This window comes from Megascapheus bottae, chromosome 17 (assembly GCF_031878675.1).
Source record: "Megascapheus bottae isolate mThoBot1 chromosome 17, mThoBot2.hap1, whole genome shotgun sequence".
Taxonomy (NCBI): Eukaryota; Metazoa; Chordata; class Mammalia; order Rodentia; family Geomyidae; genus Megascapheus; species Megascapheus bottae.
Window position 1 is genome coordinate 14,277,605 of NC_143525.1, and position 15,081 is coordinate 14,292,685.

The following is a 15,081-nucleotide window of genomic DNA, read 5'->3' on the forward strand; positions in this document are numbered from 1 at the left end:
TATTCCCAAATCTGAAGGCAAAAGTTAGGATAATCTTTTCAGACCCCCCAAAAGGAGCATGTACTCTGCTTAAATTAAGTGATAAAATAAAACTTTTGGATTTTTTGAAAAGCAACACACCTTCAGAAGAAGTTTTATAGAAGTATAGGAAAAAATAAGCATCTGCCAAATTCAGGACAAAGATCATAAAATAAGATATTCTTTTGTGAAATGTATTAAGGTGTACAACATCCTTTTGTGACAATTCTGTAGCCTATAAATATGATTTCAACTTATGGGTGCCAAGACCTACTATATATACAGTATAGGCAAAATTGAGTAAATTGGAGTATGCATTTGATCATCCGTTTGTTTTTTTTTTCTTAGTGATGTTCTTCTTGAAATCATATCCCCATGGATATTAAGGATAGATTGTAACTACTCCCTACCCCCAGTTACCAACAGAAATCCTCTACCTTTGCTTATTCACAGTTTGACCTATGGTCTGTTCCACTGGTTTCCTTCCAGATGAATGGGGCTCATACAGGAAGGTAGCTCAAGGAGACAGATAAAGTCTTGGGTGAGTCTAGCCAGCGGGTATTACAGGGAAAAAGAAGAGGAAAGTTGTGGAGCATATACAAAGAAGTAAGGTCAGAGCTAGCTCCTAAAATGTCAATAGATAAGAGAAACCAAATTTTGGCATCATGTAGACACACCACCAAGGACTCCAATTTGGTTCTGTTGCCCTGGAAATTCATACATATTTCATTATGAGGATATTTCTCAAACTTAAGGAAGCATAAAGAAGGAAGTTGGAACTGGGTCAATCAGATCATTGTTTACACTTTCCATGTTATAGCCATGAAGTGGTGTTCCAAATATTTGGTTTTTTTTAAACCAGGGAACATAGCTAAAAAGCAGGTCATCATAAAAAGCAATGCTATAATGGTAGAGGCAATGAATTCAGTAATTTTATTCTTCTGCTTTCGTTGTATTTGTTGCACAAACAGAGCTGGAAATAGGATCTGAGCATGGTGTTACGTCCCATGCATCCTTTTTCCAGAAAGCCAGAGTACTGTGTTCTGTTAAGGAAGATAGAGAGAAAAAAAACCAATTAATTTAGTTTAATTGTATTATTTTTGCTGGTCCTAGGGCTTGAATTCAGGTTCTAGACACTGTCTGTGAACTTGTTTTGCTCAAGGCTAGCTCTCTTCCACTTGAGCCACACAGCTCAACTTCCAACTTTTTGGTGGTTAATTAGAACTAAGAGTTTCACAGTCTTTCCTGCTCAGGCTAATTTTGAACCAGATCTCTGCTTCGTGAGTGGCTAGGATTATAGACATAAGCCACCAGCCCCCAGTGAGATAAACATTTTAAGAGTAACAATCATGTCCTAATTTGTTAAGTAGCTAAGCCAAATCATACACATTTTACAAATGTGTATAATAAGTTTAATGATAGGAGAGAGACTACTTAGTGTGAGGATTAAGTGATGGGAACAAAACAGATGGGCAGTGATAAGACATTCATTTCCAGGAGAGAATAATGAAAGGTTTTGCATAACTCTGACAGTCAAGATTAAAACAGGAATAACTATGATCAGCCCTTTTTTTATTTGCTAGTGCACCCAGTGCTGCTGCTAGCTGAAGATCTTAAGGAAGAGAAGCCTGCAGAAATACATTAACAGAGCTCTGGATTTTGTTTTGTTTTTATTTTATTTTTTTTTACCAGTCATGGGCTTTAGCTCAGGGCCTGAACACTGTCCTTGGACTTTCTCAAGACTAGAGCTCTACCACTTGAGCCTCAGCACCACTTCCAGCTTTTTTCTATGTATGTGGTACCAAGGAATCGAACCCAGGTCTTTGTGCATGCTAGGCAAGCACTCTACCACTAGGTCAAACTCCTGGCCCTGGATTTTTTGTTTTAATTATTTTCTATTTTTTTCCTATTTTTTTTTACCAGGTTTATTTCACTTTATCAGTTTTAGTCTTTAACAGCTCACCAGGATTCTACTCTCTTCTGAACAAGAACAATTTATTCAATGCAGTTCTGTGTAAGTTATGATGATAATAATGTTATTGGTTGAGTCATTATTCCATATCTCAGAGAACATTTCTAATACTCAAACCAGCCCTGTGATGTGGGGTTGACTAAGTTGTTCTAGCTTTCTTCTCTATCTGCCCACTTCTCAGACATCTTCTCTTTGCAACTTCTGCTGTCAATTCTTCTCTTCCCAGCTATCAGTATGAGCCCACAGCATTCTTGAAACTTCTGCACACCTAGAACCAACAATAGCTTTCCACCTCTGGCTGCTTCTTCCTTCATAACAGAAAGATACTGAAACCATAACCCTGAAACCTACATATGCATTTATTTTGTAAATGCTGGCACACTTCTATATACCCCCACTCATCAACAGTATCATCTTTCTGATAGTTTGTTCTAACAAATGCTTCACACTAAAGAAATCTGTCAAACTAGGCCTTGCCAAAGGCAGGGGGAAAAAAACTAATAAGAGATCTGTAAAGCCAGTTAGTTGCCACCCCTTGTGAGTGTTTTATAACTTGGAACCAAGAGATAGTTTCAATAATTTAGTATTATTACTCCAGCTTAACTAAGAATCACCCAAGGTGGTAGAAATAACCTCAACATCTATTGAATAAAACAACACTGACTTGTCAGGAAAATATTTGTACAAGTGGACTATAAGCACCCCTTGCTTTGCTTGAGTTGATCATTTCTCCCCGTCCCTGATTTTAATGCCTTCTTATGGTCATTATGTGTAACAAAGCACTCATTATAGCGAAAGACAAACAGCAAAAGTCCTAACTACGCTTTGCAGTGTAGACTTACCCTTGAAACATTTGGGGATTTCGATGGTGCCATCTATGCACTGGGCCTCCTCTGTGTAGCTACATTTCTTTTCCTTATTTTTGCAAAAGAAACAAACCTTGTCCCCATGCGTCATTCCATTCTTAAATTTTTCTTGGAGCTTTACTCTCTGCCCTTGGTAGAGCACAGTGGCTCTTTTAACAGATACTTTACAAGATGCTGCAAGAGAAAATATTTGTAGTCAATATTCATGAGTTCAAGGAATCTTTCTCCAATAGAATCTAGATTTTTGATCCAGTAGAGGAGCACACCTGACACAAATGGGTCAAGACAGGAAGATTCCACAATGCACCGTGTAAGCGGTACCAAGTTGATTGCTAATGGCATCTAACATCATGGCTTCAAGAAGACCTTTTCTTCCCTCACAGAAGACCACACAAGGTCATAACAGGAACTCCAGGTTCTTACTTCAGTGAATAAAAACTTCTTTATTCAGACATAAACTGCCCCATCTAGATCTCATTGATGGAGCTGGTGCATCCCTTGGCCAGAGACTATACATGAGTGTTGATCATGACTCCTGAGTTGTCCCTTTTCAAAACCTTACCTTCAGCCATGATGGGAGCCACTTCTCCCAGGGGGTTATGCAAACCCACCCAAACCTAACCCTGCTCTCAGAAATGGATAGAGAAAAGCCCACAGGCAATGAAAGACTAATAGGGTGCCAGTTTCTTTGTTTTCTTGCTAGTATTGACTCTAGGGGATAATTCATGCACCCCTGGAACTCCTCCTGGAATTAAAGTAAAACCATACTGTGGCTGATGCCACAATCCTATTTAAAACACAATCGCCAAACAAGCAGTATTACTAGGAGACATGGTCAAAATGAAAATTCCCAGGTCCCATCTCAGATCTGTTAATCAGAAACTCTGACAGCAGAGCCAAGAAATCAGTTTTAACACATCTCTAGAAAACTCTGATGCCATGTCTGTGGACTGGTGCCTTATCTCAGCCCTCTTATCTTTCTTATCTTCTGAGACACTTTCTTAATAAATAAATTGCACTCAAATGCCCATTTCAAGCAGAGTGTTGTGGCTCACATCTGTAGTCCTAGCTACTTAGGAAGCTGAGATCTGAGGATCATGGTTCAAAGCCAGTCCGGGCTTTGAGACTCTTATTGCCAATTAATTACTAGAAAAATGGAAAGCATGGCTGTGGCTCAGAGGTAGGGTGGTAGTTTTGAGCTGAAGAGCTCAGGAACAGTGCCCAGGCTCAGAGTCCAAGCCCCATGACTGACAAGAAAAAAAAAATGCCTGTTTCATACTCTGCTTCTAGAGGATTCCAAAAGATGTCACTGGTCCTTCATCATCTTGTGTTTGGTGCACACTTTCCTCTTCTGCTCAAACTCTCAGACTAGAGCAACCTGAGCAGACACAGCTCTAGATTGCTGTTCCTTGCATAAGCGTAACACCTCAGGGAACTCACACCAGCTAGTGAACTCTTCAGTTGTGTGGTCCTGGTATAGATTCAATCTAAGTAACCAGAAGGAAACCAAAATGGAAGTCATCATGGAGAGAGGGAAAGCTAGCTGTAGTTCTAATTTGTTGCAATCCTCAGGAGCACCAATTGTATCTCATTTCCTTATCTCCATATTGCTTGTATCCTCTTTAAAAAATGATAAGCACAAGATGATTGGGAGGGGGAGGGAGGAGGTAAATGGGGACAAAAACATGAGAAAGGGTATCAGTGTGTGATAAGTAATGCACCTACTATCTGGCGAATGTAACTAACCTCTCTATATATTACCCTGACAATAAAAAATAAAATGGTAAGCACTATTTCCTCAAACTTACCCAAATGTGTGGCCAAGTTTTGTAGCACGAGTCTAGACTAGACAAAGAACAAAGATGTTTTGCTGGAGATTTGAAAACACATACAGACAGCCTATATGTACTTTCGCATCATCGGTGCTCAAGAAGGAAGGAGATGGTTACTTTTTCTAGGCAAGGGCCCATGCTAAACAATAGGCTTCCCATGTACCAATGAGACCTAGAGCCTCTGTCATGCCAGTAAATGGGAAGCAAGTCTGAGCAACAGTCAAAAGTGAATTCAATAAGAAATTGGCAAGTAATATTCTCCATTGAGTAAATTTAGAAACCTCCTAGGATTTTATCTTTATTTCCATACCTTTACAGCTTGGCTGGGCAGACCAGTTTCCTAGCTTTGTACATTCCACTTCTTCTGGACCATCCAGGCTATACGTATTGTGGCAACCATATGTGGCTTTATCCTTGTAAAGAAGGGCTTCTTTTGCTGGATAGTTCACAAATCCATTGTCTGGTCTTGATGGGAATGGGCATTTTACTTCTAAAAGTTGATCCAATGAGACAGAAATTGTTGTGAAAAGGTTATATTGTCATCTCCATTAAGCCATTGGGTCACCCATGAATCAAATGCTATTTCTGGGTATCTGTGCTTAATTCTGGCCCCATTCTTTTATACATATATACATTTTTATATATCCTAAATATTGTTTAAAAAGAATAATGTTCTTAAGAGATACTTAAGAGATGTGTATGACAAAACCAGGCACTGGTGGCTTGTGTCTGTAATACTAGCTACTCAGAAGACTGAGTTCTGAGGATTTCAGTTTAAAGCCAGATTGGGCAGGAAAGTCCATGAGAATCTTTTCTCCAATTAACCACCAACAGTAAGAAATAGAGATGTGGCTCAATGGTAAAATGCCAGTCTTGAGTGAAAAAGCTAAGTGACAGTACCCAGACCCTGAATTCAAGTTCCAGTAATGGCATACAAAAAGTTATTATTTATTACAAATTCCCACAGTCTAAAATGCTAGGTTTGACAGAAAAGGATCAAAGTCTTTCTTTCAATCAACAAACTATGAAAACCCAAGGACAGTGCTCAGTCCCTGAGTTCAAGCCCCATAAAATACATAAAATACAATAACATGTCTATGTTTCTGAATCCACTGTGAAAAATTATATCTGAACTAAATTTTTCATGATATTGTTATTATTTAATTATGATGACATAAATTATCAATAATTCAGATGTGTTCAATTGGCTTGGGTACAGAAATACTGTAGAATATCTTTGTTATTAATATATCCATGCTGAATATTTTTATGGGTGTCATGATGCATACAGTTTATTTTAACATGATTCATAGATAAGAAAATTATCTGTCTATGGAGAGAAGATAACAAGGAGAAAAATAGAACCTGCTGTTTATGATTTTGAAAACTTAGTGAGATGACACTTTTATAGTAGAAAAGCACTGCCTGACCAACAATGGTGTAAATTATTATAGTTCTTGAGAATTCTTCCATGTTCACAACCACATATGTTTTGAATCATTCAGTAGATTGAAATGGGCACCTATGGCTCACACCTATAATCCTAGCTATTTAAGAGGCAGAGATCTGAGGAACACAATTAAAGCCAGTCTGTGTAGACAAATCAACAATTCTCTTATTTCCAATTAACCAGCAAAAAGCTGAAAGTGGGGATATGAGTCAAGTGGTAGGGAGCCAGCAAAGTGTGAGAAAAAGAAAAAAAAAACTAAGTGAAATCACAAAGCCATTACCTTCAAGCCACAGTATTGCCACAAACACACCAGAAAAACATTGAAATATTTATCATTAGAGATATACCACCCTGAGAAGAACTCTGAGTACATGATAAACTCTATAACTTGTTTACTTGTTACGCAGTTGACAAACTCAAAGATAGTAGTGAGGGATCAAGTTTGAGAAGGATCACATACATGTTTTGTTCATCTGATTTCTTCAGTGCTAAGCACACTGCCAGGTACATAATATATCTGCTCATTAATCATTTATCGAAAGAGGTAATTTTAATACTCCATAATTGTTGGGCTATTCAATACTTTTCAAAAATGAGTAGCATAATTATTTTGTTCCCAATCATTCACTTACCCCTACATTCTGGTAATTCGGTCCAGTTTCCATGGGCTGTGCAAGTAATTGTATTGTTTCCAAACATAGCATGGTGTGGCAAACATTCAAAGACTGCTGTGTCCCTGTACAGGGAGTTGTTTCCAGCTGATGGCTTGTAAAATGAAAGTGTTGCATATTTAGGTATTGGTGGTGGAGGGCAGGAGATGGCTGAAAAAGAAATAGAAAGAACTATCATTTTTGTAAAACAAACAATAGCATCATAAATGTTCTTTCCAGAAAGAAAACAAATCCAAACATATGGTGACAAAAAATGTGAAATTTGAGCCAGGTGCGGTGGCTCACGTCTGTAATCCTAGCTACTCAGGAGACTGAGATCTGAGGATTGAGGTTCAAAGCCAGCCTGGACATTAAAGACCATGAGACTCTTATCGCCAATTAACTACCAGAAAATCAGAAGTGGTGCTGTGGCTCAAAGCCTTGAGCTAAAGAGCACAGGGAAAATGCCCAGGCCCAGAATTCAAGCCCCACGACTGAAAAAAGAAAAAGTGAATTTTGATCCAATCACAAGGCTAAAAAAAATGTCAGTTATAGTGGACAAGTAGGAAAGGGTGATCCCAAAACAGGTGTGTCAGTTTATTAAAACCCTCAAACATAAAATAAATGAAATCTTGCCACAGTGGATTTGCCTTTTACAACTTTTACAACAACATGGTGATTGGGTTTCCAGCTCTACACAGTCCTGACATTTGACCTCATTGTTAGTTCAGTTTGTTCCTACTAAAATACCTCCTGCTTTTGAACTCTGTGTGGGGGTGGCTTAAACACAGAGCTTTACCAGACATCTGTGGCTCACCTCTGTAATCTTAGCTACTCAGGAGACTAAGATCTGAGATCATGGACAGGAAAATCCATGAGACTGTTATCTCCAATTAATCATTAGAAAACTGATATGGTTCAAATGATACAGTACTTGTTTTGAACAACAACAACAACAAAAATAAAGCTCACAAACAGTCCAGGTACCAAATTCAAACCCTAGGCCTAAGACACACACACACACACACACACACACACACACACACACACACACACACTTAAATTAAAACATAGCTTCAAGGATCCAGAGACATACAGGAGTGGTTTATCTCCCTGCCCTGATAGAGTCTACGTAAGCTCAGGGGAAAGTATATTAATGTATGATAGAGCTGACCAACATGTGATTTAAGTTGCATTATCTGCATTCTTACTTCTCAATGTGTGGACTAGTCCCCTGAGCATTGCCTGGGAGCTGGTTAGACTTGCCAAAAGTTCAGAACCACCTCAGATCCATGAATCAGAATCCAGAGTTTAGCTAAACATGTACACATTAAAGTATAAAACATGCTCCATCAAATTCGATGGAAGCAAAATAATCTTTTTGTTAGTAACTAAGAAGTGAATGAAAAAAAATTGGGATAAAGCTCCTTAAACGGGAAGCTGCAAGGAACCATGACAATTCTTATCACTAGGTGAAAAACTACTTAATTAATCCTTAGAAAATCTTTAGCGGGACCAGGCATGGTAATGCATGCCTGTAATTCCTATTTTGTGAGGTAGAGGTAGAAGGCTGGTCCAGTGAAAATCTATGAAAACGTGGAAGTAGAAGGAGTCCAGTCCAGTGAAAATCTGGACCAAAATAAGAAATTAAGAGGCAAAAAATGACTTGGGCATGGCTCAAGTGGCAGAGGCGAGTGTGAGGCTTGAGTTCAATCTCCAGGACCACCAAAATCACACACAAAAAATCGGGAGCTGGGGTTGGTTTTTCTTCAGCTATTTCAAATTGTTTAACTTCTCCATTTGCTTTTGTTAGGACAGATCTCACTGAACACTTTTAAGAACCACAGCTATTCCTGTGATGCCAGGGCTTCCCACGTTAGGGAAAAGGAGCATATTCTTCCCTAGAGATGCAGACCCCAAGCTTCCCCTGACTGCTTGGCTGAAAATAGCCTGAATAAACCACTAGAGGAATCTGTCCTTGCTAGGATGCAAGGCCTGTGAGTGGCCACTTAACTTATCGGGAAGAGGACTTGTCTCCATCCCCAGACTCACTCCCATAGACCAGTACTTGACGTCTTCTAGCCTCTGGTTGAGAACGGGATCTGGCTGATCCTCAATTCATGATTATTAAGATATGAATGAATGAATGAATGAGGACCTAGGTTGTAAGATTTTCATCTCACTGCTTACATAAGTTCTCCTAGCCAAGAGTAAGGAGATAACTAGCTCAGTGGTTAAGCCTGTGCCAGGATGCTTGAAGTCCAATTACAATCTTAATCAAATTGTGGCAACTTCCCGTTACATATATTGACAGACATACTTAACCCCTTGCCTAAACAGCAAGAGATCTTGTGGTTCCACCTAGAGGTGATGGGCTCCCGCAGGTAGTGGATATAAAATGGGTTCTTGAGTAAAATGCTCTGAGGTTTCAGGATGAGCTGTTTCATCTTCTAAAATAGGATGTCCTGAGGATGAACCCCTCTCCAAGAAGGGGATGAACCACTTCCTTGATCCAGGATTGAAGGCTTTGTGGGATTGAGCGGTTTCTGGGATGTGGGGCTTTCAGTGCTAAAACCAGGAATTTCAAGCCAAATCAACTGCTCACCCTACCCAGAACTGGGACCCATGGACTCACGAGTACAGACAGGAAGTTCCGGACTCCATTTCCCTTCCTCAGTGCATTTGGCAGAATTTGTACCAGTCAGGTAAAATCTGCAAAAGGTAATTTTCATCTATCAAGCAGTGAAAACATCTATCATTGGCATCTCATATGTACTGGAGAATGAAACCCTGGGGCTTGTATGTGCTGAGCTTGAAGTCTACCACTACCACAGCTACACCCCCGCATGGGAGTGGGGTATCACTTCTTCAGTTAAATGGTGGCCCAATGGACAACCAATGTGCTATTTACAATGTCTCGATAGTGTCTTTTTATTCAGGGGCCAGCCATAAGCACTTCCTTTCTGGAAATGTTTTACTGCACTGAGGTTTAAGAGAACTATGTTCTGCATCAATGCACTCCCAACATTCTCTACAGAATATGCTTCTAAAGGCTACCAAGTTGGCCAATCCAGTTAGCCTTATAACTAAAATCCAAGCCTTAGTTCTAATGTATTTTAATCCCACGCCACCATCTGGCCCCTAGATTTTAAAGTGGTTTTGTCCAAGTCAGCGTGCCTCCATTTCAGTGTACCTCCTCAGATAAATATTTAATATGGAGCAGAAAGATTAGAGTGATGATTTCACAATGCATTTTAGATTTAAATCTTCCCATTTCTTTCCCTACCCTCAATACCCTCAAGAAAATATATTCAAAGCAAGGCTAAAATTTGTGCCTAACTTAAAACTAGACATAAAAAGGGTCTAATCTTGAAAATTATCATAGAGATACTAAAATATGTTCCATCTGTCAGCTGCTTCATCTCATGAGAGTCCTTACCCTGGGTTACAAGTAAAACTGATCGTGTTGGGATATTCAAAAGTTGTATAGCGTACAGATCCATGTTCTAGGATTCCAGCAAAAGGACATACTCTGGCTGTGATTTAAAGAAAAAAAAAGGTAAATTTCTACTGGTAGAATATCCCATGTACATAAACATATACAAACTCATTGCTACCCTTTGATCCAATAACTACAAAGTAACTACTTCAAGAAAGAAATTCAAAGACACACAAATGATGGATGCATCCAGGTATTCACTACACTGTTATTGCTAGGAACAGAAGTTGGACACTCTAAATGTTCACCAACAATGGATTGTTTTTTGTTTTTTGTTTTTTTTAATTTTTTATTTTTTATTGTAATTAGTAAAGGGGTTACATGATATTTGCCAGATAGAAGGTGCATTAATTCACATATATTGATACCCTTTCACATGTCTTGGTACCCGTTTCCCTCCCCCCCACACCCCCCACCCGTCTTAACAATGGATTGTTTTAATTAGTCAAAGTAAATTGACAATTTAACTATTATGCAGCCAATAAAATATGAATTATAAAGAACATAAATGGTGTTTATTATATGCTGATGAGTATAGAAAACACTGAATTTTACACACACTGTGCATTACTGAAAAAATACACAGTGTTCCAGAGTTATTGCTAAGATAAAGCAAAATGTTTCCTGGTAAGAGTATATGGAGTTTTCTTTTTTTCCCTCTTTTTATATAATTTTATATAGTTTTATTTTTTATAATTTTTTATTGTAATTAATAAAAGGGTTACATGATATTTGCCAGATAGAAGGTACATTAATTCACATACATTGATACCCTTTCAAATGTCTTGGTACCCATCACCCTCCCCCCCACCCACCACCCACCCCCCGTCTTGGTTTTCCCCCCTTCCCTATCAAATTTCAAATAACCAAGACATTGACCCATTTGTTAGGAAATGAAAAGACTTAGAAAAAATCATATTAAGTGAAGTAAGCCAGACTCAAAGGAACTTAGGCTCAATGGTTTCCCTCATTTGTCATAATCAGTAGAAACCTTGGGCTCTACTAGCAGAGATCTGCAATAGAGCAAAACCTTGATATATAAGGCCATATAGTATGAAGCTAATTGAAAGGACCTCCAGGATACTGAAACAAAAGCCATATAATGAATGATTGTTGTCCTTAATGTACTATGTTATCTTTCATTTCCTTTGCTGTCTCTTGGGTATCTCATATTGTTACAGTATCTCACTTTGTTATCTGATATATGGAGTTTTCATTTGAAAACTATGTTTATGGGCAGGAGCATGGCTCAGTTAGTGGTAGAACACATGCTTAACAGGAGCAAGGTATTGGATTCAATTCCTGGAAGCAACAACAGCAACAATAATAATAAAATTTAAAGTTATAATTTTTTTAGAATAAAAAAAGCACACTAGCCAGGTACTAGTGGCTTATGCCCGTAATCTAGCTAATCAGAAGGTTGAAGGATCTCAGTTCAAAGTCATCCTCAGAAGAAAATTCTGGAAGTTGGTTACTTAAGTTAACCAGCAAAATGCTGGAACTGGAGGCATGTCCCAAATGGTAGAATGGCAGTCATGAGTAGAAAAGTTTAGGGAGAATGCAAGGTCCAGAGTGCAAGCTCCAGTACCAAGCACAGATGAACACACACACACACACATACACACAGGCTTAAACCTACACTACAATTGCTTGCATGAACATATGCAATTGTGATAAAAGTCTTATGTGTCTACATAACACAAATATTTAGAGGTTAGGTAGATCTACGTAGCTATTATTACTACTTGACTTCTATATATATTTATCAAAATTATATGTTTGATTACTTAATATTTGATCATAAAAATAATGCTTTATCAAAATGAACTCCAAGCAATTTTCTCCTTTGTCGCTGTTTTTGAGTTCTGTATCATTTGTCTTGTAGTAAGTTTATATGTCTGGGGGAGCACAGAAATGGTGGGACCAAGGAGGAACAAAGGCACCTGTCATACTCACTAGACACTATGTTGAAAATGAACTAGCTGGGTAAGGGTGATTCACAACTGCAATTCTGACTACTAAGGAGGCTGAGATATGAGGATCATGGTTCAAAGCCAGTGAGGGCAGAAAAGTCCCCATGAGACTTTTTCATCGTTGTTGTTGGTAATGGGGCTTGAACTCTGTCCCTGAGCTCTCCAGTTCAAGGCTACCGCCCTACCCCTGAAGCCACAACCCAACTTCCCCACATTTTCTAGTGGTTAATTGGCTATAAGAGTCTCATGGTCTTTGAACTGCGATCTTCAGATCTCAGCCTCCTGAATAGCTAGGATTACAGGCATGAGCCACCGAGCCCGGCTCCCACGAGACTCTTATCTCCAACTATTCAATCAAAAAGCGGAGGTGGCACTGTGGCTCAAATGGTAGAGCACTAGCTTTGAGCATAGTGCCCAAGCCCTGAGTTCATGCCACACACACACACACACACACACACACACACACACACAAGACCTGAACTATATAACATGTGAGAGAAAAAAGTTAGAAGGAAAAAAGTGGAAGAAAATGAGGAAAGAAGTAATACTGTTCAAAATGAAATAGACTCATTACCTGACTTATGTAATTGGAACCCCTCTGTACACCTCTATAATACCAAAAAATAAACAAACAAACAAATAAATAAGGTTTTCATAAAACCATGTTCTGAGGAATAAACAAAGGCAACCATTCCCAATAAAACAATAGTGAAATATGTCGTTTATATTTTAATTTAGTATATGACATCTAGATTTTAATATAAAAGTATATGCAAATATGTAAGTTAGATGAAAATTATATTCATTTCAATGACAATTAAATCTGTTTTCATTCTGAGGCAAAGCCTAAAGATGGATAATTCCACAAGTTGTGCTTGTCTAGGGGTTTTTTGGCATCAAGTTATATCTCAGAATATCTCACATGTTCATTAACATCCATAATATTTCTCTTCCCTTTAATTAGTCCAGGTCTCTTTTTTGAATTTCTTGAGTTCCCGGTTACAAACTTTTTTTTTTCTACTTAGCAACTATTGCACTTACTCTCTTCTCCCATGGAGAAGTTTCCAGGCTGTTTTGTTTTTCCATGGCCCCACTCTGTAGTCCTTCTTGGCCCTTTGCATCTTGAGCAAGACAAACTAGCGTATCACCCCCATTACCAAAAAAAAAGTCCAAAACCCAAATGGAAGGAAAGGAGAGAAGATTGTGACTTACGTATGCATTTCAGAGTGTTGATTGGCCACATTCCTGAGAGAGGACAAGTAAACCGTCTCATCCCTCCCCGAGACACATAACCCGGCTTACAGGAGTACACTATCTGCTCTCCTGGGAGGTAGAATGTTTTGAATGGGACAACTTCAGCAAATGGTAATTCTTCTGGCTGGGGACAGGCTGAAATTGAGCACAAAATGGATGGTTAAGAAAGCTAATCCAGGATGCACTGTGGCTCAAGTGGTAGAGCACTAGCTTTGAGCACAAAGAGGCTCAGGGATAATGAAATACAACCCTAGCATTTGGGAGGCTGAGGAAGGAGGTAGTGAGTTTGAGGCCAACCTAATGTAAGGCCTTTTTGATCCTAACACCTAACATATACAGAGAGACAAGGAAAAAGAGAGAGAAAGAGAGAGAGAGAGAGACAGAGACAAAGACAGAGACAGAGAGACAGACACAGAGAGAGAGAGAGAGAGACAGAGACAGAGACAGAGAGGGAAGGAAAAAGGAAAAGAGAGGAATAGAGAGGAAGGAAGGATAGAGGAAGCAGAAAGAAGGAAGAAGGAAAGAAAGGGAGAGAGGGAGAGAGAGAGAGGAAGGAAGAAAGGGAGAAAAAGAATGAGATATTTATTGCTAGATATGGTAGATGAGTATGATATATGTGGTACCTCATCTAATCCCAAGAATCATTTGAAAGTAGGTATTATTATCCACATATTTTATTATCCATATATTATCCCCTGACATAAATCAGTACAAGGCCAAAAATGCCTTAATATATTTTGGTAGAGCAATAAGCTAGCAATACTGGAGTATCACTGTAGTCTCTCTAGCACCCATTTTGCATTTAAAACTATCATCATTAGTCCCTGACAGAGACTACAGGACTGTATATAGTAATTACTTTTTCCCCCCCAAATAAAAGCACTTACTCCGTCCAGCAATAGCAACATGGTAGAGAAAACTGGAGAATAAGACAAGCACTGGAGAAATCATTGTGAATGGCTCACACTGGCAACGCCAAACTGGATTTCCTCTGCTTAAGGGGGAAAAAGAGAGAAGAAAATATAAAAAGAGCTTAAATATTAAACCATTTTGGTGGGGGGTGTACTTTTATCTTTGTAAGCAGAAGATAAAGTGTAATGACTGGAAAGGAACACAGATCTTTAATCATTTACTCCACTTCTGTGAGATGTTGTGAAATCTTTCCTAAGTGATTCTCCTTTGATAGAGGACATTCTGATTAATGATATTTATTATCACCAAAGGAAAAAATTCTGGAAACTGCCAAATTGTCAGGGCCACTCATTCCCCATCTTTCTTTCATGTATGTTATAAGTGGATCGCCAAATGGTTGGAGTTGTCTCTAGAATCTCAGGACTATCACCTGCTCTCTGTGCCTCAGTCCCCTAACCTTTCTACATGTTCAAGCTTCTACTCATAGGATTTGAAAGAACATCTTCAAGCAGAAACAAATCTAATGCCCAGAAAACTGGTTAATGACAAGATCCTCTAGAAAGTTCCAGGAGAGACTTTGTAATTGTCTATAAATCTTCTATTTTCTCTTATATCAAATCCACATGTTAACCTTTTCACCAAGTCCTGCTCAAGC

The 15,081-nt window shown here is 38.7% G+C and overlaps 1 protein-coding gene across 2 annotated transcripts; it reads right to left on the bottom strand.

Moving 5' to 3' along the window:
• Nucleotides 1–928: 928 nt before the first annotated feature.
• On the bottom strand, nt 929–14,519 carry Apoh (apolipoprotein H). Of its 2 annotated transcripts, XM_090349885.1 has the most exons (8): nt 14,402–14,519; nt 13,473–13,649; nt 10,228–10,324; nt 9,424–9,500; nt 6,771–6,959; nt 4,999–5,178; nt 2,833–3,030; nt 929–1,061 (listed from the first exon to the last, which is right to left on the bottom strand). In XM_090349885.1, exons 1-8 carry the CDS (start codon nt 14,463–14,465, stop codon nt 952–954), a joined length of 1,092 nt encoding a protein of 363 aa, XP_090206011.1. In that variant the 5' UTR covers nt 14,466–14,519; the 3' UTR covers nt 929–951. The 2 variants fall into 2 exon arrangements, with proteins under 2 accessions (XP_090206011.1, XP_090206012.1); XM_090349886.1 differs by lacking the exons at nt 9,424–9,500; nt 10,228–10,324.
• Between the last annotated feature and the right edge of the window lie 562 nt (nt 14,520–15,081).

What these genes read in the sequence shown, in the direction of transcription:
- Apoh (XM_090349885.1), bottom strand. Translation starts at nt 14,465, where the DNA reads ATGATTTCTCCAGTGCTTGTCTTATTCTCCAGTTTTCTCTACCATGTT. An exon ending in AGTTTTACTTGTAACCCAGG is followed by an intron (nt 9,501 to 10,227) that starts GTAAGGACTCTC and finishes TACCTTTTGCAG; the next exon opens with ATTTTACCTGACTGGTACAA. An exon ending in AATCCCCAAATGTTTCAAGG is followed by an intron (nt 1,062 to 2,832) that starts GTAAGTCTACAC and finishes CTTCCTTAACAG; the next exon opens with AACACAGTACTCTGGCTTTC.